The 25,541-nt window shown below is 26.7% G+C and overlaps 3 protein-coding genes across 3 annotated transcripts in view; 2 read left to right on the forward strand and 1 right to left on the reverse strand.

The window, feature by feature from the left end:
• Window positions 1–14,857, reverse strand: part of LOC126907608 (leucine-rich repeat-containing G-protein coupled receptor 5) — an 84,185-nt gene extending 69,328 nt beyond the window's left edge. Inside the window, exons 1-2 of the mRNA XM_050689004.1 lie at window positions 14,373–14,857; window positions 10,851–11,260 (exon numbers count right to left, since the gene is read on the reverse strand). Of these exons, the coding sequence (XP_050544961.1) occupies window positions 10,851–11,053 (203 nt within the window). The 5' untranslated portion in view covers window positions 11,054–11,260; window positions 14,373–14,857. The remainder of the gene's footprint in view (window positions 1–10,850; window positions 11,261–14,372) is intronic.
• The window catches only part of LOC126907618 (protein O-mannosyl-transferase TMTC1-like), a 323,473-nt gene that overhangs the window by 290,900 nt on the left and 7,032 nt on the right, over window positions 1–25,541 (forward strand). The window lies entirely within an intron of this gene.
• LOC126907659 (uncharacterized) lies at window positions 24,259–25,530 on the forward strand. Its single transcript, XM_050689103.1, has 5 exons — window positions 24,259–24,526; window positions 24,598–24,746; window positions 25,007–25,096; window positions 25,161–25,249; window positions 25,309–25,530. Exons 1-4 carry the CDS (start codon window positions 24,456–24,458, stop codon window positions 25,196–25,198), a joined length of 348 nt encoding a protein of 115 aa, XP_050545060.1. The 5' UTR covers window positions 24,259–24,455; the 3' UTR covers window positions 25,199–25,249; window positions 25,309–25,530.

A 25,541-nucleotide genomic window follows, 5' to 3' on the forward strand; every position in this document is an offset into this window, starting at 1 on the left:
ACGTACCATGCCAAACACTACAAGCAGCTTGTCAGAAACATTTTTTTACAGGGATTTACAAATATCTGGTTCGGACGTTTTAAAGAAGATTAATGATCCATGAGGCCGTCGTTCAGAGACTACAGCAAACGCAATAATATTTATTCACAAAATGTGTATACCGGCCGTCTGTGCGTAACCGAATATGCGTTATATTTTTTGGGCGTTGACTTGAGTGTGATAGAAATTTTTAACATAATAATACAGCCCCGTGCAAATATTCATACAGCTTTTAAGCGCGCCAAATAATATATATATATATAGACATTTTCGGTTGTATGAAAAAAATGTAATAAATTTTCATATTCCAGTCATAACTTATGTAAAAATTCTCTTAGAGTATAGATATACTTAAAAATAGTATTCAAACAATTCATTTATTTAAAGCATTTAAAAGCTAACAAAAAAAAAAAAACCAAGAGGGTAAATATTTTTCGAAATAAAATGTATTCAATTTTTATATATTTTTCATGAAAATTGATAAAAAATAGTACATTTAGTTTTTTTCAATTGATATAATAGTTCAAAATAACCGCCAAAATTAAATATAAACGTACAATCGCACAGCTGAGAAAAAGATGCGTTGCATTTTTCGAAATGTTACAAAAGAAATGAACAAATTATTTGATGTAATTTTAGTCACGAATATATATGAATACATACTTTCGGATCTAGAGTATTTTCCCACAACTTTTGTGAATGAAAAGCTTCTAGAAAAGTTTGTTTTTACCAAAAAGTCGTACTGCCAACGATGAACGTATATCAAATGCATATTTTTTGAAAATTAAATTTTATCGTCGATAAAGAACAGGAAATAATGCCAACATAAAAAGATAGTGTAAAATTATTTAAATAATAGATTTTGCTGGAAAACTATTGATAAATCAAGGACATGTTTACAAATATATGCAATGTAATACATTAATATTAATCAATTAATTGTTGAATAATTCAGACTATAAATATCGTTATCAATCTAACTAATGAATAGGAGTAGGTGTAATTCAGTATGAAAGCTTAAAATGCAAAATATCTAATGACAACGTGTACGGCGACAGAGACAAACGGTGTTCTCATAAACGCAAACACGTTGAATTTAGGTGGTCGCATGGAACCTTGGCTTTGCTATAATTAATGGCCCGCATTGTGTACTGATTTTAACCTCGATTTTCACCTTGCTTGAAATATATACCGTCAAAAAGCAATCCGTTCGTTAAACGTCATCAATACCACTGAGCTGTACTATAACGACACTCCTTGAGCACAGTAATCATCAAAGGTTTACGTGTATTGCAAACTATACTAGTATATTCTTATTGAACGTCCTGAGATAAAAAAATAAGTAATAACAGCAGTCAATAGTAAGTACTACTAATAATTACAGTGAGTCAATAATATCGTAAAACGGTGCAAAACAGAATGTCTCACGCGAGAGTTCACTCATTCGATAAAAATAAGAGTTATAAAATGTTGTTTACACTTTTTGTTTAATGACCAATAAGAAATCTCAACATTAAACTACAAAAATATTATGTATCATTTAGCAGTTAAATAAATTGTCCTAGCACAATTTTTATAATTAATGCTATGATATTTTAGTGAAATGACAATACGATGATTTGATTAATTAAGTTTTAAAAATACTAATTAATAATCTGGGATTAAGGCGAGGAACAACGAGAAGACTAATTGATAAGCTCACACGTCCTTCGATTATTTTAACGTTTTCAAGACACCCTACATAACGCCTATATGATTTTTATGAATACCATTTGTGAAGCCGGACGTCTGTCAGAAGCAAACGTTGCGGAAAAAGAGTAAACAGCCCCAAAAATACAAAAAGGAAAACGGAATCTCTTAGAACAAGATAAATAGTAGCCAAAAACAGAGCACACACACATGCAGCAAGTTTTTCAAGAGATGATTTATTATGGCTCGTTATTCGCCATAAAGGTTTTCTTTATCATTGTTCCTGCAAGCCATCATTTCGATTTATATTATTTTGAGAAAATATACTTCAGTATTATACTTGTACACTTCGAACATAATTTATTGTTTTATACTTGTTTCTTTAAAAAAAATTGCTATCTCCTATAATTTTTCAAAGTTAACTGCACGACTTGTATGTATTGAAGCAACAAAAATGTCATTTAAAAGAAAGAGTAGCCCAAAATGTTTGTAATATTGCATATATACATATATTTACTCGGGATAAGTTTATTTTATTTGTGTGCATAGAAAGACAAGATAATTTTAAGCTAGTAAACTGCCATCTGGCACTCACTTCCAACGGTTTTATAATAGAAACATTTATACTTGGCAAAAATGGACATGCTTTTTTTGATAAAAATGCCATTTTAATTTGAATTTTTTTTTCAAGTTATACAGCACTTCTTAGTCTAATAAAAAATATGAGAAAAATTTAATCAACAAAATTTTTATTGATTATCTCACCAGCAATACTTTTACTTTGTATCTTTTAATGTTGAAAACGTTACGCTTACAAAATGATTTCATTAAAAAAAAGTTAAATACAGTCGATATCGATCCCGAGTAGTGGAGACGAGGCATTTTTTAGATTATTATTGATTGATATATGTCAGCAATTGAAGTTACTGCCGTAAAACATATCGATATGTATTCAAAACAAATTAAAAAAAACTTTAACACAGCCCGAAATAAATGTCAAGATTTTCGACTTTAGAAGCCGATAAATAATATAAGACAAGTTGTAAATTTCTTTAATCATCTTAAATTACACTGCATCAGATTTAATTTAATGTAGATTTAAAGATGTCAAAAACATTATCGAAAAGTCAGAACAAAAAAAAATTTTTATGAATTTTAAGCCGCCACAGTAAACTGGTCAATGATTAGATTTTCAGAAAAGTTATACTTTTGGTAAAGCAAATATTTGAATTACTATCAATACAAATGGTGCAATGATCCATTCAGTTTTCAAAACGTTATTTCAATGTAAAATGAAAACTAAAAATATTAACAGTGACCTTTTCATAACAACTTTTAATTTCCAATTTTTTGGAACATTTCCCTTTATCATGGTAAATACATTAATGATCAGCCAACCTTCTATTACCCAACTTAACATACTACAGGGGTGGTGGCCCTTTTTCACGTGTTGGTCAATCAAAGATGGTTTTTGGTTAAGACAATATTATGGCGGTTAAGAAAATTTCTTCAAAATTATGGCGCTAATGGTTCCAACTAGATGCGTTTTAAGATTTTTTGATGTATCGTAAAGCAAAATCGATCCAGTAGTAATGAAATAAAATACAATTTATCATAAATAATAATAAAATTTCCATTAAGCACAATAACTTCAACAAATTCTATCAGCATGAAAATATAATGTGCCTAACCAAACTATAACGATGTTTTTTTATAATAAAATAAAATCAATGAGTATGAAATTTTTAATTAAATTTCATTCAACGATAAAAATACAATATGTAAAAAATGATGTGTTAAAAACTTTGCTCAATATAAACAAAATAACTAATATTATTTTTATATGTTAAAATAATTCTCCTGTAAAATCAACAAATTCATTATCAAATTACATCCAATAAACTTTTTGTGCAACATTATAGTTTTTTTATTAATTTAACCGTTATTTTTTTAGGAAAACACAAAATTTATCGTATTAGCAAACATTTTGTTAAATCGACAAAAAATTATTTTATAATAATAAATCAAATACTACTTAATTAATAAAAATATTATTGGATATATATTGATAAAAAAATTTGTTGATTCGCCCAGAAGTTTTCCAGCGTACATAGAAATAAAATTGAAATGTTTTACAAATAAATGTACATAGTTTTTTTTTAATACTATAACTAGTCGTTTTTTTTTATTAACTATTAAAGAATGTAATATAATCAAAATATTATTTACCCCTTCCTTTTAACATAAATCAAACTTGTTCATTTAAGTTTCACAGCTGCACTGTTATATTAGCTGTATCATTCGTCGCCAATTCATTCCATTTATTTTTAACAGTGGACTATAAACTAATAAATAAAAAAATAAATATCTTGTTGTCTATTTTTTTGATAATATCTAAAAAAAAATTACGATTGTCTTTATACAATTATTGAATTTAGTATTTTTTAAAGTGTAAACTTCTAGTCAATTTTTCCTACCATTACTAGTAGTTTTGTTATTCAATAAATTAGGTTATTAATTTATAGAAAAACTATAATAAACTCGAGAAAAACAATTACTGGTTAAATAATTTATTAAATCATTAATTTTCAGAAAAATAAATTTAAATTAAAATCTATAAGCGTGACTTTCCTTCTTTGACTAAATGAATAAAATTCGTTTTAAAACACTATGATAAAAATATCATTACATTAGTGGCTTTTACTTATTCAAAAATTTCCAATATGACGATTTTTTTATTGAATTAACAGTGCACTTAAAGTGTTTTTTTTATTTTATAACATCACTACGCTTTTAATGGCATCGTTAAAAAGGTCCAACCAAAATCCAAACCTCGTATCATCTTCAGCGCCTCGTGCCTGTTCCAACAGAGTCGATGACTGTCGTTTACGATCGTGATTATACATTGAATTATGGTTGGTTAGGGAAAACCCCAAAGATATTGTTATTTACGACCGACGTGAAAACTTTTCCCGGAGGAAATATGAATTTGCGTCCATCATCAAGTGCCACGGAGCGGTTCTTCATACGAGTGCCAAGAAAATATATACAACGTCGTGCGCCAAAGTTCGAAAAAAATGTTGATGTCCTATCACATTAAATTTACAAATCGAAAAAACAAAAATCGGTATAAAAATGTTTGTCATTATATTTTACATCAAAGAAATACTAAGTCGTATTGTTTGTGTAGGATTTGAATCGAATATTGCGACAGTACGTATTTTGTTTTCCAAATTTTGGCTAAATCCTTTTGTTGGGACGCCTGAAAAACAAACACTTCCTGGTCTCTTACATCTTTTTAGGCAGTCGTTAATACAATTTTTCCAGATCCGAATACTATGAGAAAAATAAACGAGTCCGACTGGCAGGTTCCCAATCCATAAGACGGACGGTTATGATAGATTTACTTTTAAAATCAAAATGTAGCTGATATATTCAATATCCTAAGTTTGATAATAGATAGAAAAACATAAATACGGAAAATAGTCGACGCGTTTTGACAGTTTGATCGGATAGCACAATGTCAATGTATATTTGATATGTATAATTTTAGTTATAGACTTCAAAACGTCTATTAATAAATTAACAATTAATCATCTCCGACTCTTAATGTTAAAAGATAAATCTCCATAAATAACTTCCTGCGTTAGACAGTAGGCATACTAGACTAAATTTAACTTATGTACAACATAATGTTTGTTTGTAAACATTTGAAATTAATTGTGAATATTTTATGTTGGCGGTAATGTATTGTATACTAGCACGCGATCTTAAACAATTCTCCAAATGTTTTCATTGATATTGATTGTTATAGTTTTGATTTGAAAATGAAAAAGGCTTTAAAATAACTTAGTAAATTATACCGAATCCTATGTTTCGCGTAAAGAAAAAGTGTTTTATGACAAATATTTCAAAACTAATGTTTTAAGTAATAGTAATGTTTTACAAATAAATAATCATATACGTTCGGAAAGTTAATCAACATAAAAAAGAATGAAAAACGTAAGGCATGCATCTATACGTTTTATTAAAAAAACTTTGATTAAATCAGTGACTTGCATTTATCTTGTGATTTCTTTACGCATAAACGTATTAAACTACATTTATAAATTAAAACAATGTTATCTTATTTTATGAACACCTAATGTAAAATTTAACTATAATTTATTAATATTCTACATAAAGGCAATGTATATTTGAAATGGAATAAAATTGATAAAAGAAAGCTATACATATAGTTTCTAAAGGCGGAAGTGATTCAATTTACATGATGTTAAACACACCTGTACACAAAACATTTGAGTGCAGCTTTTAAGGAGAACCACATTTGGTTACACTTTGATAAACACACCAGAATAATTGAATGAAAAGGATCTTTTAATTCATCATAATTCTATTAAAACTTAAATCAACCTAAATGATTAATTTTCTTATTCATTATAGGCAGCTAATTATTGATTTAATAAACTTACTGCAATGGTATAACACGATTGGAAATGTTTGTTTTCCAAAACAATACCTTGCGGCTATAGAAATAAATACACAATTAATCGAGTAAATAATTATTAAATGATCTTTAAAGTTGTTGGTTGTGTACTGTTATCACTATATACTTTTTCTGCTTAATGTTAACCAAAGTTTTGAAGTAAATTGTTTTTGTAAGCAACAAAATATTAAAATAGTTGAATTACTGAAATAAATAACAACAATGAGTTGAACTCAGTGGATTATGAGTAAAACATAGTATACGTAATACACAATTATTACATAAATATATTGATAATTTATTCGAGAAGTTCAGCATTTAAAACAGTTTAATAAGAACCCCCACACTTACAACGACGAAGGCCACAACACGTGAGGAATACACTCACAATGGGGTTATATCCTTTCTATGACATTCCACAGCCCTCAAGCACGTGGTATACATATAAATAATAAATATATAGACAATTTCATTGTTGTTTGGGGTTTTAGAATAATTTTAAACGTTAGCACACACATTAAGCTTTACGGTCGTGACCCTCAACTATGCCATTAATTGCTTATTAAATCGAAAGGTCAGTGGATCGATTTTTAGGTCCTACATAAAAATTAAACAACCACTATACTTCATTAAAACTATAAACATTAATAATATATATATATATATATATAGATCTAATATTGCATACATGGAAGTCAATAATAATGTTTACTCGTACTGCTTATAAAAATAATAAAAATTATCCAATAATAGAATTACTCGGGTGTTGCACAATACCGTACAAAACATGGGGAGTCACATCGGCGTGTGATTTAGGTCGCCGACTCACTTTGCTCTGTTAATGCGATTACATGAAAATGTGCACAGGAGATCGAGGCCAAACATCAAACTATATCACAGGGACACAACCAACGAATCATACTTCTATAAATATAAATGACGAGTAAAAATATATTTAATAAACTTGTATGTAATGTACTCATAATACAACTACTTATCCGAGACAGTTGGTTATTTTAAAATAGTTAATAAAACCTAGTAAGAACAGCTACCTGTCTATTATTAAAGCTCGTGCATATTTTAATTTTAGTTCATTTTCTTTTAAATCATTAGTATTTTTTTTTTAATTGTAACTAGTGTTCAATTTGATACACCTCAAAATCTTTGAACGTATCAAAATGTTGCCAACACATTTTTTTGGCTTCTCGTAATTTTTTATTAGATTCTGCAATATTATATAAATATATCACTGTCGAAAAAACTTAGTTTAATGTGGTGACAAAAGCACTGTCATACTATTACTCGAAATATACTTTTAACAAATTCTAAGAATTTCATATTAGGTCTAAACTTTGCTTTTAAGAAAAGAAAATATTTTTCTTTTAGTTATGTCTACGGTAATAAAATTTACATCCCATACATCACTGAAATGAAACTCGTGTATGACTACTTTGTACATAAAACTGTTGTTCATATAAAACAAATGTCTATGACCAAAACAACATTCTCTTTGTATAAAAAAACCAACTTTTCCAAAGATAGGATAAAAAAGCCGATTCTATTTTGCTGCTTGAACTTTTTTGTTTTTAATCTACAGAAGTGCCGAGATATCGTTTAAGAAGTAATGTCTTGAATATAAAGCAACCATTGGATGTCTTGGGGGGTTGACTACAGTACAGATTTTTTCTATACCCCTTTACTCAACAGAGTAATCGATGTAAAATGAGGCTCTTAACCCTAAATGTCGCGAAAATAATTTGATGATTTGGTGTTAAAGTCAAGAGGAAAATATGTCTTAGGTCTCCAGAGAATACATGGTAAAAGAATAAGAGTTCTTTAAAAAAAAAACAAACTAATTTCGTTAAAATCGTTAAAAAAAAATGTAGATTCATGCACATATGAAAAATCCTGATACGCTATTATAACGAAACCTGAACACCGAAGAAATAGTTCAGTTATATAACAACTATTCGGAAGGCTTTTGTATTATTTGCTATGGTTTATGCAAATTTGGCTAGCAAATATACTTATATTTTTGTATTCTAATGAAATAAAGATTATGCTTCCACTAATTACTATTTATTTGTAAAAGCAAAACGAGTTCAATAAATAATTTTTATTCTTCTATAATTTTATGATTTCAAAAAAGTTAAGTTAAAGAAAATATAAGCAAAGAGCTCAATGGAATAAAAAATTATAATTTTGGATATAATACTAATAAATTATTGATAAATAAAATAAAAATTCAATACACGATAAATATATCCAATTAAATTAAGTATAGCTTACAATTATATATATATATATATATTTCAAAATGTCATAATAATAAGATAAGAAAAAAGTTTAAATAGATATAAATCTGACATTACCTTATTGCTTCAAACACACAAAAATTTAATAATTCCGATCAGGCTTTTCAAAAGAAACGATTTTTAAGGAAAAATAAAGTGTGAAATTGAAACACGTACGATCCCTGTCACGTTTTTTTTATTATTATTGATATTTTAAATATGTGCATTATGCCAAAAATTTAACTGGTCGTCAGTCTTAATAGAATGTACAGTAGCCAAAACCGCAACCCGTCATTCATCACTTTTTAGTCCACAACAGACACTACAAGAGATAAAGTTTTGTACCACTGTTTTCTATATTCTTACAACAGTTTGAACAATGCATGAAATCAACCATTATTTCCAAAAAATAAATATAGTTTATAACAAACTTATCTTGTCAAACTAGTCCTACAATTTATCATAAAAAAAAATGAAATAATCAAGAAAATAATCAGGTTTTTACAAAATTATTCTATTTCATCGTATTTTAATACTAATTTTATGTTTACAAAAAAAATTTAAGACTATTTTAGTCAAAACAATATTAAAGAAAAACGATTTAAGGAATACCTATTTCCAATATTATTTAACAATAGAGAAAAGATAACTATTTAATTTTGAGAATATGCATCACTGGGAAGAGGCTTTTGTGAACATTTTTCTCTTAATAATCAATTAAAAAAATTCTTTCATCAATAATCACTTGCGTTAATTATAAAACAAAACTTTGATAGTAGTACACATGCTTTATTAAACGTAATTTTATTATTTTACTACTAATTAAAAATATTTACGTGTTAACTCTGAAATCAGAAAAACAATTGTATGAAGAGTTTGTGTAATTTGTTGAAATATATCAAATGTAACATTGTATTTTTGATTGAATAAAAAATGTAAATTTAATTGTTACCTAGTGGCGCATTCTCTGTTTACATAATAAAAACAAGCGTTTAAGATGTTCTGAGATATAAGTAGTTTCATATAGTTATGGTCTTAAAAAAATTAGTGCCCTTCCTTGAAATTCATTTAGTCAGTAGTCATTCAATAAGAATAGTTGAACATACTCTGTTAGTAATAATATAAGTATATTTTACATATTATTTCATCATAGGTATTCTTTAAAATTAGCGTGAATCACTCGCCTATATAAAGATTGTATGTTAACAAATCAACACACACTATCAAATTATATATGGTCAAATTTTTTTGACTTTCAAAGTATGTCATTACCGTTTTATTACATTTTACAAATTAGCAAGATTCTATTTATTATACAAATAAAATATTTTATATTTTTTTGCTTATTTCATTTGTTTAAATAGTACTAATATCTCCGAATAATGCATAAAAATTAAAGTACAAACATATTTTTAGAGTTTAAACAGTTTTGAATCGATACACAAAAATGTACATATTATTAAATAATTGAGGGGGCGATGAGAGAAATAAAAATCAGTCAAAACCCTATTTAGTTATAGTAATTTTATTAAAATTTTTTCACTTTAGTAAATTATAATAAATAGTATTGGTTATATAAATGTCAATAATATTTTTATACGTCTACTAAGTATTTTAAAATTATAAAACTTTTTATGCAACCTATAAATTATTTGGTATCTTATTTCTAGCTTCGATAATATTATTATTATTTTCATCAAGTACACTGATCATTTAATAAAGAGTCATTAATAAAAGTTATAAAATTTAGATAACTTTTCAACTGAATGACATCAAACATAAATTTTTTTGAGGTAACCTTTTAATTGCTCTACTTGATGATTGAGGTCTTAGGTAAATGTTATTCTATAATGCCTAACCCCGAGCTAATCAAAGAAAGCATTGATGTTGACTGAGATATATATCATCTTATTTGTACAGAACAAATATAATAAATTGTTGAAAATACCGACCTCATATAAATATAGTATGTCATTTGTATTTTATCAAATAATTTATTCTTAGTTTAATCATATATATATCATCTAAATATAAAAATGTATTCATGGAAGAAAAAATTGACAATTTTTCGAGCTTACTCAGTACATATTGACTGATAATATACAATATTTATTTAAAATTATTTTTCTTTTATAGAAAATTTATGTTCGAAATTAGTTTAGAGGTATCAGTTAGCTTGATTCCTCCTAGAAATCTAAATGTCTTGAGTTTGAAAAATTATAGTCGCTTGCTTAAAGTGTATTTTAATTACTGTTATTATTTAAAGACTTAATTACTTAACCTATAGTTGTTATTATTAAAGAAAAATACGTATAATCAATTAAAAGGAAAAAGAAACTCACAGTTTGACGATTTTGATGGGTACATCTTCAGGCACAGAAACTAAACCAGTATTTCTGCAATTCACTTCGGTGGGTTCATGCTTATCACACCTGCACTGAACTGGAGAATCGCAAGTTTGCATAAAATTCACAGTGGCATTGGTATGAGACGACCACACAGTCATCAAAGACAACGTGGTCATTAAAATTGCAAACGGTTTCATAGTAGTCAGTTTTATATATATTATTTTTCCAATTCTATTATTTGATTAGAAAATGAAACTAGTGCCTGAAAACCACTTCAAGTTAACGTTGACGATGCGGTTTCCGCCATTTTCTTCAATCTTAGCCGACACTTCCAAACTTCCGTGGTGTATGGCGTATTCATGGCAGCTTCTTTGACCCTCATATCACTAACGCATCTGCCCCACCTACTCGTGAAAAATAATTATTAGTAATTTATTATCAATTTAGAAACAAAAATACTCTTACAAGGACATAGAGCTCAATAATAAAATATTCTATGTTCTATTGTCTAAAAATAATCTTATTAATTTTAATGATTAAATAAAACTTTGATTTAAATTGACCGATAGTACCATAGTTATCGTTCATCGAGTACAATCATCACACTAGAAAAGCAACTATAATAGCCTCTATATGTGTTTGAACATAACTAATACAAATTAATCTTTTACTTCTTTTATATATTGATTTTATTAAAAAAAATTATTTCTTTGATTTTTAACGAACTTAAAACATAAGTGAACTAGTTTAACATCATCGAGGCATTTAACGTTTACAATGAATTATAGATATAACACAATATGGTATATTTAAATAAAATGATAAAATAAAATAAAGTCATAATAGAAGTATACCGTGTTCAATATATTTTAATAAAAAATTAGTTCTTCATTAGATTATTTTTATTTTTTATACATGTGATCGTATCAACATAATGCATTTATTGGCATATATTAAGGCTTAATAATCTTTTAGACTTTATAATTTTCATAACTAGTTCAGATGCCGCATAAAATCACTGTTTCAAAATCAATCTTTCGACCTTTATTTTTACGTTTCCTGATCAGAATGGAAATAATCAACTTATAAAGAAAAAAATCACCTCGCAACAAAGTTTAAATAAGATAAAAATGTACATTTTAATGCTAAACACAATAAAATATTAAACTTTTCGGTGATTAAAATACCGTATTCTTTTAAGATTTTTCATTGAGACATGAACCTAGTATTGACTTCAGATCGTCTAGGTTGTAATCTAATATTGTATTAATAAGTAAATGAAGTAGACATTGAATTATAATCTTTAACTAAAAAAAAAAAAAATGAGAACTATGACATTAAGTATTCCTTTCGAGCCATTTGATTTGAAATATGAGAATTGGTTCCAAAAACTTTATAAAACACAATATGGTTACACTCCATATGCATGTCGAGTAATGTACGTATAAAATACCTTATATTTATACCGTTGTGTACACATATTGCATCATATTGCCCATTAACAAAAAAACTGTGTAGGTGAAAGTTGATTTGCACACAACGGAATGGAGAACTAACTCCCAGCTGAAGTCGAGTATACAGCAGTCTGGATAGTTTATATTAAATTGGCTACCAATGTTATCTATTGGAATAATACTCATAATAGTGAAAAAGCCAAACAAAAGCTGTACAAACAATTTTAATGTGCTAATAAAATTTATTATGCAAACATAGTTGTTTTGTAAATCTGAAAATCTGTGGTATTTTCCAATATATAATATTTCATGTCTACATTGGAGGTTTTTCGTTCTCTATATTTTATTGTGTGTTTTTTGGTCCACGGGTATTGGATGTCAACACTATTTATAGCGGACCATAAGGTTGTACAGATTATAGTAGGTGGGTATTTGACGGTAATCGTTCAGTGGGTCAATACGGCAGTCTGACTATTGTTTCGATTAAAACAACCTTCATTAATAGCAATAAAGATATTAAAAATTTAATTACTTAATTATTGTTATCATGTTTTTGAGGTTATTGTTCATAATCATTATGATTTAACACAAGTATAAGTTACGTAAAAATAAATTCAATAATACAACAGCTCAGACGCCCTTCAAATGCGACTAAAAATTTTACCCACGCATGACTTAAAGACAATATACTTCACAATAAAAACTAGAATATTTGCCGAATTCAATGACTAGAAATAAAATTTATGTTTCGCATTGAGATTGACTGTCCATTGACACTTTAAACAATTTATGTATTTTTTCAACAACCAAAGAATTGGTCTATAATAAAAAGTAAAAATGTTTACTCCTCTAAACATTGAATAAAATTTTTCCTAAAGTTTGGTATGATTTATGTATCAAAATATAAATAAAATGAACAAATAAAATAATTTTACCAAAAAAAAATTTGTATTGTATAAAATTTAAGTGTTATGTTTGATAAACAAATTAAAAATACTATTGTATAAAAATAAAATATTTTGTTTATGGTGTTAGACTTGATCAAGGAGTTGTAAATAAATTTTACTGTATAAATGGAAAATATTTTTCTAACTTTTTGGTTTCGAATTCAAAACAAATACTTTTTACATGTGAACATTTTTTATAGCACTTGAATTATTATTTCACTTTATTAGCTAATGGAATTATCCAGTCAGATGGGGACTATAGGCCCTATTGCTTCCCATGGTTTATTTTTATTTACACACAGAAAATAAGATAGATGTCTATTAAAGGACCACAATTCAGAGCAATGATGTCGGGTCGTTGCTCGACTGTAAAAGAAAACCAACATTTATAAACAACAGTAATCATCAAGTGCGAATAAACGTTGACGACATAAGCTAATGATCATGATTATGTGAGGCATTAACCGCTTTATCATCTCTATGTTTTACATTGTGCGTACTCTTCACGCAAGGAAAATAACAACAACTGTTGGTTAACATGGAAGTAGATACGTCTTTGATTAATCAGATACCGAGGAGACTTTATCATTACATTGATCAATCAAGCAGCTAAATCTTTCGTTAATTAAGCATTTTGAAGATTATATAGAAGAATTTAGCTAGACTGTTTTATCAATTTGTAATAAAACTAACAAATTTATGAGCTGACGATTTCAATAGGGATTCCCATTATTCATTTTTTAAACGTTTGATTAATGGATTAACAACCGACGGTTATGATTTAAAATCGCTGGGAGCGACTATTCATCCTGTAACTATATTGTAGCTTTTTTAATGTAATTATAACAGCAGCAGTAATGAATTCAGCTACTGACACGGATAAAACTACAGATTCAGGTGGTTTAATCGATAAAACTATGTTTTTTTTTAAATTAAATATCATAAGTATAATTACAACTTATTAATAATAATTAATTGCGTATAATTTTACTAAAATTACGATTTAAAGATAAAACTATGTTAATGTCGGCCTTATGTGATGTTATTCTACTTATTGGTTATTATAAGGTCAAAAGCGAATGAAAACGATTATTTTTGCATCACAACTAACTTACTATATTTGAATTCAACGTGTTGGTCCCCAATCCCTCAGTGCGGATTAGAAGAATGAAACCACAAATAAAAATATATAAAACGGTTTTTAAACAAACTGAAAAAGCTTTTTTTGTGGAAATCACATAAAATCCAGACACTAAAATAAAAGTGTAGTGTAACTAATCGCTTGTAAAGTTTTATTAATTTTTTATAATTTATTCAATGATATTTCAAAAAAATCACTTCGGCGGGAAAACGATATACGGCGATAACATAAAAAAAAAAATAAACTAACAACCCGCAACTTCCGTCATTGATGTAAAATTAACTAAACCAACAATATTAAAAAAAATAACCGTCGAATTAAATTACTAATTCTATAATAATAATAATAATAATAATTTATATTTAATATTATAGTCTCGAAAAACTTTCACCGCCACGGAGTGTACACCACGCTCAGGCAAACCATAGCGAAGGGCATGCGGCGTACCATTCACTGAGGAACGGTTTTTTACGGTTATCCCGTTATTAAAGCCAATTGCTGCCGGAAGTAGTCGTGCTAGATCGGCTACGGTCGGTACTCGGTGTTTGGCTACGTACGGCAACTTTCAAGGAAACCGGGCAACGGCAGAGATTTTTGAGTTTTTTTTTTTGTTGTTATTTTCTCACTTATTTTTCCCTTTTAACAATACATTATAATAAAATCACAAAAAACATTCACATAGCAAAACTGTATTCGATGAAAACAAATGCAATAATTTTTCACGACAACGGTAGTTTCTAATCAAAGTTCAACAGTATTTACATAAATATCATTAATGGTAACTCATTAAGCTAGAAACACAAAAAACACTTCGTAAACATGACATCAGCTCTCTAAGTTTTCATGATCAGTATATTTTGCTTAGCTTTTTATGATATGAAACGCATTACACAAACTCATTGAGTCGTTGAACTTTTGTCGCAAATCGCTGTTGCACTTGTTCCATTATTATATATTATAAACGATATCAGCGATCCTATCGCTACCGAAGAAATAATAATAAAAAAAAATCGGTCAGAGTATATAAATTAACACAGACCAAAATATAAGATAGTAATAAAAGAAAAGAAAACCAAGACAGAGTCAATTTAAACGAAATATTCTTTTAAAACAATAATAATTATTGAGGGTTGATCTCGCGAGACTATTCAGTTAAGAATTATGAAATAAAAGCAGCGATTTTATTACACCATCAATACAATATCACTAAACTCAGTAAAATATTCGAGGCGCCAATAGCAACAGCTAATAACACTTAAAAACAGTAGGCAAACTGTAAAGTGTCGATTAAAGGCAAGTTTTTAAATGATTCAAATTGAATTGAAGTTTCAATAGATGTATTTTAATTAATAACACATCAATGATATTTAAAAATATGATTTTATATCTATATTTAATTTTAAATATTAATTTTAGAAAATAATTAGTAAGAACTCAACCTAAGCGTAGGTTTATAGTGTTTAAATTTGAACAGCTAAAAAGCTTATTTTTAATTTATTATACTTTTTACTAGCTATATTTGAAAATTAAATTTTTAGATTGTTTATTTAGTTACTACTATATTAAAAATTAAAATGTTATTCTGACCAATACGAACTTATTAGAAAACCCCTCTAAATGCCGGTATGCTTAATTCCACAGTTTCAAAACTTATTCAAACTATTTTCTATATTCATTATTGATACTGACCGTTAAAAATATTACTGAATTAAAATTTTTAATTATAATAATGGAAAAATAATCAAGTTTATTAAAAGTAAATATTTACCACTGTTAAACATTTTGATATCGACAATCGTAATTCTGTAATAGCAGACTAGGCCGCATTTTTACTTTATGTGATATAACATCTATAACAATATCGTGACCAAAGGGATCAAAATGTATAAATGTGGCCCTGTTTGACGGACGGACAACACAATTATGCATGATGTTCTTAAGAAATTTCAGACGTTTTTTTAAGAATTTATCAAAAAATAATTACAATGAAAATTCATGAACGTTATTTTATTATTTTTACGCTTTTACAGTCCATTTAGGACAATAGCAGCCTCGCCAGCAGAAAAGATTTCCTTAACCTGCGGACAGTCCGTCGCCAGAGAAAGGGATGGCGACTCCAATCATTGAAATAATCCCTCACTTAGAGCCGCTTGAATCTCGAACCCGAGACGTCGGCCTTGCCGCGCTACCGACTAGGCCACATCGTCCCTCACGAACGTTATAGAGATAGTATCTGCCATTAAACCTCTGAAATCACTTGCCATTGCACTTATTTATTCGCATACATGATACTATGTGGTCCGAAACAGATGTAGATTAGTATGTGTTAGGAATTAAACGAATATTTCGGTTGCTCTTATAGTATTTCAATTAAACCTTAGGCGTATATTTTAAGTATATCATCAGATAAAAAGTGCCGAAAAGCCCAAGGGGAGTCATATTGGTTAAAACATATCAGTGAATAATACTAATTATTTTTAATTTTGGTTTATATAGTTTCACAATAAAAAAAAAAAAATGCTATAATTAATAGTAGAATGTACAAAACTAATTTTATTTTATTATTTAAATTTGAAAGCGATTTTAAAATTCTTTAATTTTTTTTAATTAAAAATTCAAAACTCTATAAGTCATAATATTAAACTAAAACAATCATTTATAATACTACACAAACTATATGAACATTTATTTTGATATAGTCTATGGTAATCCCACACAAGGTTATCAAAAAACATTAGTAGCTACCTTACGGTCATTACATTCTCTCATTAATTGGTATACACCAGAGTATTTAGCGATACTAGAATACTATTTCATACTATTAGTTTTATAATTACGTAGCCGTTTATAAAATCTTATAACTTATTAATATAAGTACAATTTAAATAAATAAAAACATAAATATAGGTTAAAAACTATGTACTTCGAGCTAAATAAAATCTGTATTATTGCATTAACTAATATTATTATTTCAACCTATCTTAAATGTTTTGTGATAAAATCAAAATTATGAAAATACCAGTAGCAGTTATAAGCGATAATTGAATCGCCTCCTTGGTCAGTATTTTTTTTTTAAAATTATAGTTATAGATAGCGCGTTATAGATACGGTTATAATTATAAAAATTCACATAACATTTGAACCATGTTTAAGAAATGACATAATTCCAAAACATTAAACNTAAATTATAGTTATAGATACGGTTATAATTATAAAAATTCACATAACATTTGAACCATGTTTAAGAAATGACATAATTCCAAAACATTAAACTAGTAGATAATAATAAAAAAACTGTTTTTTTGCTAACATTAGTGTATTAGGTTAAAACTGAAATGGCCAAAGGGAAATATTCTATGAGATACACCGAGTTAATAAAAAATAATGAAAGTTGACTTTATTCATCTTAAGAGGACGCGTTTGAAAGTTTCGGACTATCATCAATTTAATAATACGTGAATTCCTGAAATATATAAATGTACAAATTACTACAGGATATTTATACTTGTAATCTTCATCAGCCACTGCATACATATTTATTAATATGTACACTAGTTCTACTAGAATTTTTTAATATTTATCATAACTTTTAAAATTATTGAACCTTTAAAGGTTCAATAATTTATTGAATATTTTCAAAAATAAAGCGTTTTTTTATAAAAATATATATTGTTTTGAAAACTTAATTTTTTAAATTCTATGACTTACGCCTTTTTTCAATCCTTTATAGCGCAGGAAATTTTTTAGAATTCTGTATTTAAGAAAACTGTGGCATGTATAAAAGCCACTTAGTTGTCATGGTAAATAACCACTAAAAATTGTTATCATAATATTATTTTTTTTAGAATATGTTATAAAGTATTTTAATTAAAATTATTTCACATGTTAATTTGATTAAAATGATAGTGATATAAAATACAATCGTTTTTGTTATAAATGGTATGACTACGTGCCACTAAATGATAAGCACTTTTATGTCTGTAAAAAGACTTTTATGAGATCATAATGAAAATTTATATGTAGAATACTTTTTTTAACCAAAAAAAGTATAGAAATGAAATAGTTATTTTTAGGTTTAAATCAATTAAAAAATAGGTCAAAATTTAAAATATGATGACAATTTAAATGTACTGAAATATATTAATAAAGACCAAGCCAAGATGCAGACATTTAAGAGAACAGTAACGCAAATCATACAGCTGTTTAAAAAAAAAAAAAAAAATTGCTTTAGAACTTCTACTGCTAATTAACCATGTAAAATGGTAAAATCGTATAAAGAATTTAAAGTGTTGTTATGATAAACATAACTATTTAATTATATTTTTAAAAAGTAAAATCAAATTTGCAAATAAAAAATAGTCTTAATGATTAATTTAAAAATATTAATATACTTTATAGTTTAGCCACCAATATAATTTGAAAAAATTATGATACATTCATAATATTATAGAAAATTATTGAAAAATATCCTTCAAGGTCTTATAAAAAATGAAAATTCTAAAAAAATTTTTCGTCCTGTCTAAGAAGTTTATTTTTTTAAGTAATTACCACAATTATATATATCTAATTTGTTTAAAGATTGTTTCTATTTAAAAAATAATTTGATATATAAATGTTTATGAAGTATATTCTAAATACTTTAAAATCAAGATATAAAAAAAAATTTGAAGCATTAAAGTAATTTAAATTATGTCTAGTATCTTTACCATGTAATTTTTTTGCAATGAGTAATCTGATTGTCAATGGCTCTCCCTCAAAAAAAAAAAATTCTTGTTGTGAATAGACTGGGTAAGAATATGTTAAATCTTTTTAGTATTGTTGTATTAGTTGAAATATTTAGATGTATCCAGGTCTTCAGTTATGGGCTGACTTTTTAGACTCATTGCAGAATCCATCTTTGGAAAGATAGTTACAGGTTCGTGGTTGTAATTATACTGTCGGCTTGGCTTGTTTAAAATTTGTTATCAATTAATAACTGATAACATCGATGTTTACTATCTATTGTTGTTTTTGTCATGTTGTTGTTGATAACAAACCTTAGTTTGTTGTTTTTGTTGTTGTTTATGGAATTCTTGGCATTTATTTCTTCCTTTTCTACTCCGGCAATTTTCTGATCTGTTAAACAAAGTATTTACACATTAAGTTATTTTCTTGTTAATTTTCCACCATCTTGTTCAAATAATTACAATAGAACTAAATTCCAAGAATGTCATAAACTACAACAAAAACAAAAATTAAACGAAAACAACAAACTAAGATTTGTTATCAACAACAAAACGACAAAAATAATAACAGATAATAAACATCGATGTTATCAGTTATTAGCTGATAACAAATTTTAAAGAAGCCGAGCCGACAGTATAATTACAACCTCGAACCTGTAACTCTCTCTCCAAAGATGGACTCTGCAACGAGCCTGAGCCCAAAAATTAAGATATGAATATATCTGTAATAATTTCAGACATTGTAAGATAAGATACTCGACACATCCTACCATATCGACATTATACATATGTTAGTTTGTTAAAATATTACATTTTTATTCAAAACCAGAAATAGTATATTGCGATAAAGTCAGGAGTTCTGTATAGGCAATTTCATCTTCAGTGGTAATATAGCGATTGTGCGATGATTGTTGTGCTAATTATCATACTTATAACTATAAACTAATTATAACAATCGAGATCAGAGTTTGATAAGTGACGCATAAATGGAAAACTTTACTAGGAATTTAAAAGGTTGTAAAGATTTGTATTTTCAACAAATGATAAAAACTATGACTGTGACTAAAATGATGTCCATCTACCACCTATTTTCGCTGACGTTCAAAGATTACGGTGACATTTTGGACGTTACTTTTTTTCCTGTAGTCACCAACTAAGTATGCCGTTGCGTTGCTGAATAACGCACAATTAGTAACATTATTATTATTAGTACATTATACTTATGAACATTATTTTTAAATCGACAATAAAAAAAATGTTATTTAATATAATGTTATCTAATAAACAAACTTAAATTTTTAATAAATGTTAGCAATTTTATTTCTTATAAAATATTTATACTAATTTTTTAAATAAAAAATTCTAATATTTATTTTCTGTTCTTAGGGGCTTGGTGTAGCATAGTGAATCATTCAGTCCTCGTCTAAGCGCTGATATTCAGCTTCGCTGAACTTTAGGAACAGTTACTCTGACTTCCTTAGCTATAATGAGATTGCGTCAAGTTAAGAGCCGGTGTAAAATTCCGTCAAATCGTTAAAGCAGAACTAATCCCAAATAGTTGGGAAAAAGTCTATGATGATGATGATGATTTTCTGTTTTCAAAAAATAAAAGTTTTTATAATATAAATTGTTAATCTTAGTAAAAGAACCTTATAATAAAGTATCAAATATCACATATCTGCAATATGTTAAAATAATAAAAATATTAAAAAAATAAATAAAATACTTGAGCATAACTCTAAAAATAGTATTTACAACTCAATGACTGGTGAGTGATAATATCTATATAATTACATCTTACTTACGTTTTGTTAAACTTGGTTTATAATTTCGTTTAGATTCACTATCAAAAATAACACGAATGCTTTTAGAGGGGTATATGTTAGTACAGAAATGGAAAATATGCCAAAGGATTTTGTTTCTAGCGTTGAATCAAACGTTAAACATTCTGTTTATGATCAACATGTCAACTCAAATATTGGTTAATATTAGTTATCCTGCAAAAGTTGATTTAGCCAGTATGTGTCTAAAATCTGGTTTTTAAACTGGAGGTAAACAATTATTCAAAAAGTGTTGTTAAAAATAAGAAGAAGTCCTTCTTACAAAAAACGTTGATGGAAAATCTACAAACGTATATGGGTCTTAAGTATGTAACTTTGACGAGCCCTTTGAACGAAAATCCTGTTAGTTAAGTGGAAATTATCGATCTTAACGATTTGGATGACTATGAGAAACTTGTTACGTACAAGAACACTACACGTGGACAAGAAATGCAGCAAATGAGTGCACTTATCCACACAAATTTTCATAATAATAATTGTGATAAAGTTCAATATTTTATAGTTAATCATAATAAAAAAAACTGTGTAGTTATTACCGGAGGTATCAATTTCTTATACGAATGGGTTCTTGAAATGCGCTAGGTAATTTACAATAATCACATTATATGAAATAATATATATCGATCAAATTCTATCTAGGAAAATTGATAATGTTAAAATTTTACGGCAAATAATAGTTTCGTTATTGTTAAGTGAATAAGTGCATTACTCTTTTTGAATAAATTGAAATTTTTGTTTCATTTGCAAGTAATAATATACATTAATAATATACCTAATTTTAGGTAGATTTAAAACAGATTTTTTTGGAACATTATTGAAAAGAAAAAAAATTCAATATAATTTAAATTCCCAAAGTATTTTAATTAATGATTGAATTTACAAGAAAAGTATATCGACAGTAAAGTGTTTTAAGTATTTCCAATAAATATTGCATTATTATCCGTTTATTTATAAAAAATTATTTCAATATAAACTGAAAGCTAAAAATAATAACATCGACTGTTTTGTCATAATTGTAATATTTTGGACACTTCCCTTCTTTTCACGTATCGTTGACTGAAATCGGTCCAATAAAAGCGGAGTAATTGAATCCAGTAATTAAAAAAAAATATAAAAACACGGAGTATAAAACGAATAACTTCTCAGCAAAGCATCGAATCTAATTTTTGAGATATTAGCATCTAAAGATTTAGAAAAGGTGAAAAACGGGTAAGTGTTCAGCCGTGCTCTATTTTTACTATAACAAACAAATAAGAATACTACAATGTCGTTACCCACCCACACCCAAAGAAAAACCTCAATCAATTTTGATAGAGAAATTTTATCAAGGGTTTATGATAATGTTTTATTAATACGAACAAAATAATTATTCTTATAAATAATTATTGTTCAAGACAAGAAAAAAAATTATCATATTGATAAATATATCATAGTTTCAATAGTAATGATATATTTATCAAATTGAACAATGAATTTATTATATAGATCGAGGTTTTTCTATGGGTGCATATTGTCTAAAAGTTAAATTAACTTAATATTACAGAACTGGTTATCGAATCAACAAAATTTAGTCTATTCTCATTTTAATAGCATAAAAATAGTTATAGGTTTCCATTTTCCCTTCGAATGTTACCCCTAAAAAGTACCCTTAAAAATATTTTTTCTTTCTATAAATTTGATATTTTCATAGTACATAAAAACAAATAAAATTTTAATGAGTATATTTTTATAGAAAAAAAGAACATTATTTAACGAAAAAATCGGGGAGAGTATTCTTAATAAATCAAACTGTATCAGACTTGGGTTTCAACAAGTGCGCACTTATGGCTTAGTAATGTATTCTTCAACTTTTTTATCCCCCCCTTTAATATTATATTATTATATTATAATATTATTTATTACAGCCTCTAGAAAATACCCCTTAATATATAAAGTTTTACGTTTTAGAGATATGTGCCTATATGTTATAGTACATAAATGTAAATTTATGCAACTAAAAACGTTCTTCATACCACAATTACTTTATTATAAACATTAACTTGTATCACGTACAACAATTAATGTATATGAGGAGTACTATAATATTTTTTAATTTCTATTTATGTATATATGTATTGAAATTATAGCCAAGAAACTTTTTACAGTACGTATAAGGACTACATAATATTACTATAGTATACAAGAGTACCAAATAAGATAAGAAAACCATTAAATAATTTGTATGCAAAATACACAAAAATTTAACAATATTATGCACATGTTTTTCATTTATTTTGCTTACAAATTATATACCTCACTATTTCAAACATTAATAAGGCTAGTATATTTTTAATAACTGTTTTATGTAATTTAAACAGTCATTTTTTTCTCTTTTAACAAACTTTTATGTTTTAAATTTTTAACAAACAGTTTGTGAATTTGAAGCTTATTTGTTGTTATATTCATTTAATAGATTTCCGATTAAAAAATTCTAACTGAAGAAATTTTTGCACATTTATCAGGAATTACATTTTTATCTAATTAAAATGTTTATAAGGATTAGTAGGCTATTAAAAAATGAAGAAATCATTATTATTTATTAATAATATAATTGCAACATAATTTATGGTAATCAAATTTTATTCAGAGTCTTCAATATTAAAGAATAAAGGTTTATAGTAATATCCCACTATTGTCTTGAAATGTTTCAATTCATACGTTTTGCGTAATGTCTTCTAGAATATCTATTAATAAGTCTTTTTGTACTTAAAGGCATTTCATTTACTCATTTTATTAGCCAATTTATATTTAATTTCGTGAGTATACAAATATTGATAATTCAATTGGAAATATAAAATCTTTATTTAAACATTCTCCCTTAAAATAATAATTATTTTTGAAAAATTTTTGTAAGTATCAAAACAAAAATTCTATACTTTTTTGTAACTTTAAGTGAAAATATAAACTAAAACACTAGTTTATTTCAATAACAAAATATTAGTTGTCTAAAGTTAAAAAATTAATTAATGAAGTTTATAAAAACATGATATATTTTTATATTAATTGTCTTTTAAATGATTTTCTATCGTATAATAAATATATAATAACTTAAGCTACGATATTGCTGACATTTATTGGAGATAGACAAAATAGATAACAGAAAAAAGATCATAATCATAAAAATGCAGGGACTGTGTTACAAGTTATGTGGTGTTATCATTCTGTATATCAAATCGTTGACCCTTGTTCTGGTGGAAAATGAAATGGAATAATAGATAGCTAATGTTCGTTTATTCCAGGTTGGGTTTGGTTGGGTTGGGTTGGGTTTATGTAGAAATACATTATAATCAACTTTAAAATAATAGATAACAACTATTATTATTGAAAATCATGACAGAATTTTTTCAGTAGAATTTTGGTGCAATATTTTCATTGCTTAATAGTTTCCTTTACAGTATTCGTAAATTATTAATCTTAAATATATAATAGTTATTATTGTTACATCATTATATCATGGTCAATTGTTGTGCTATTGCTTCTTGTCGTAATATAACTACTAAAGAGAAAAGTATGATGTTACACAGGTATGTAAATTTAATTTCTTACTTTTATATATTTGAAAGACTTAAAATTAATTTTTGTGTTAAATTCATAGGATATCTTATGATAAAATTATATGTGATTTATGGATAAAAGCTATTCAATCCCGACAACCAAGTTTTTGTGACACAAAAAAATCCTGTGTTTGTAGCCATCACTTTGTTGAGAGTGATTACAATGTTCAACATCAATTAAAAATATTAAGTAAAAAAGGAATTTTTAGTTCAAGTATTATAATAATGTAATTGTATTCATTTTAGTTATAAGTAGCAATAATGTGTGAAATTTGTAACCATACGTATATTACTATATATGTTACTATAATCTACCAGAAGAGAAGTTTCATTGCTCAATATAATCCTACAATGTCCATAGATAATCAATCAATCTATAACGAAAAAAATAGTATATGGATTACATTTTGATTTGAAATGAAATACTATTCTTATTGATATTTGTTTTAGTATCCTTTGAGTCTGAAGGAGGGAGCCCAATAGCTCATTGTACTGGTGAGGAAGACTCAATCTGTGAACCATCTATTTCAGTTGAACATAGTAATAAACTAAATACCAATTCATCTTGAAATACTTTTGTGATTCATGTTTATAATTTTTTTAGTAACCTTGGAATCATTAATAAAACGGTCAAATTTTTAAACGGAGAATAATTTTACTAACACTCCAGAAAAACAACCTGTTCTAAAAGAGGTATCATAAATATATAAAGTTTGAATAAATATATTTATTCTAATGTCTCTCAATTACAGACGATATATGGATGACTTTAGTTTTGATGACATAAGTAATCTTAGAAAAAAAGAGGAAATTCTGGAGAATCACTCAAAGCTACTACAAATTCAATTAAATAAAGTTGAAGAAATTAAGAAGTGGAAAAAAACGTTTTCTCAATAAAATTAATACAATGAGATAACTAATTGATGATCTTAAAGAAAAATAAAATTTCAAGAACTTGTTACACATTTTTATAGGTATTTTGTCA

This window comes from Daktulosphaira vitifoliae, unplaced genomic scaffold, assembly GCF_025091365.1.
Source record: "Daktulosphaira vitifoliae isolate Bord-2020 unplaced genomic scaffold, ASM2509136v1 Scaffold_5, whole genome shotgun sequence".
NCBI lineage: Eukaryota > Metazoa > Arthropoda > Insecta > Hemiptera > Phylloxeridae > Daktulosphaira > Daktulosphaira vitifoliae.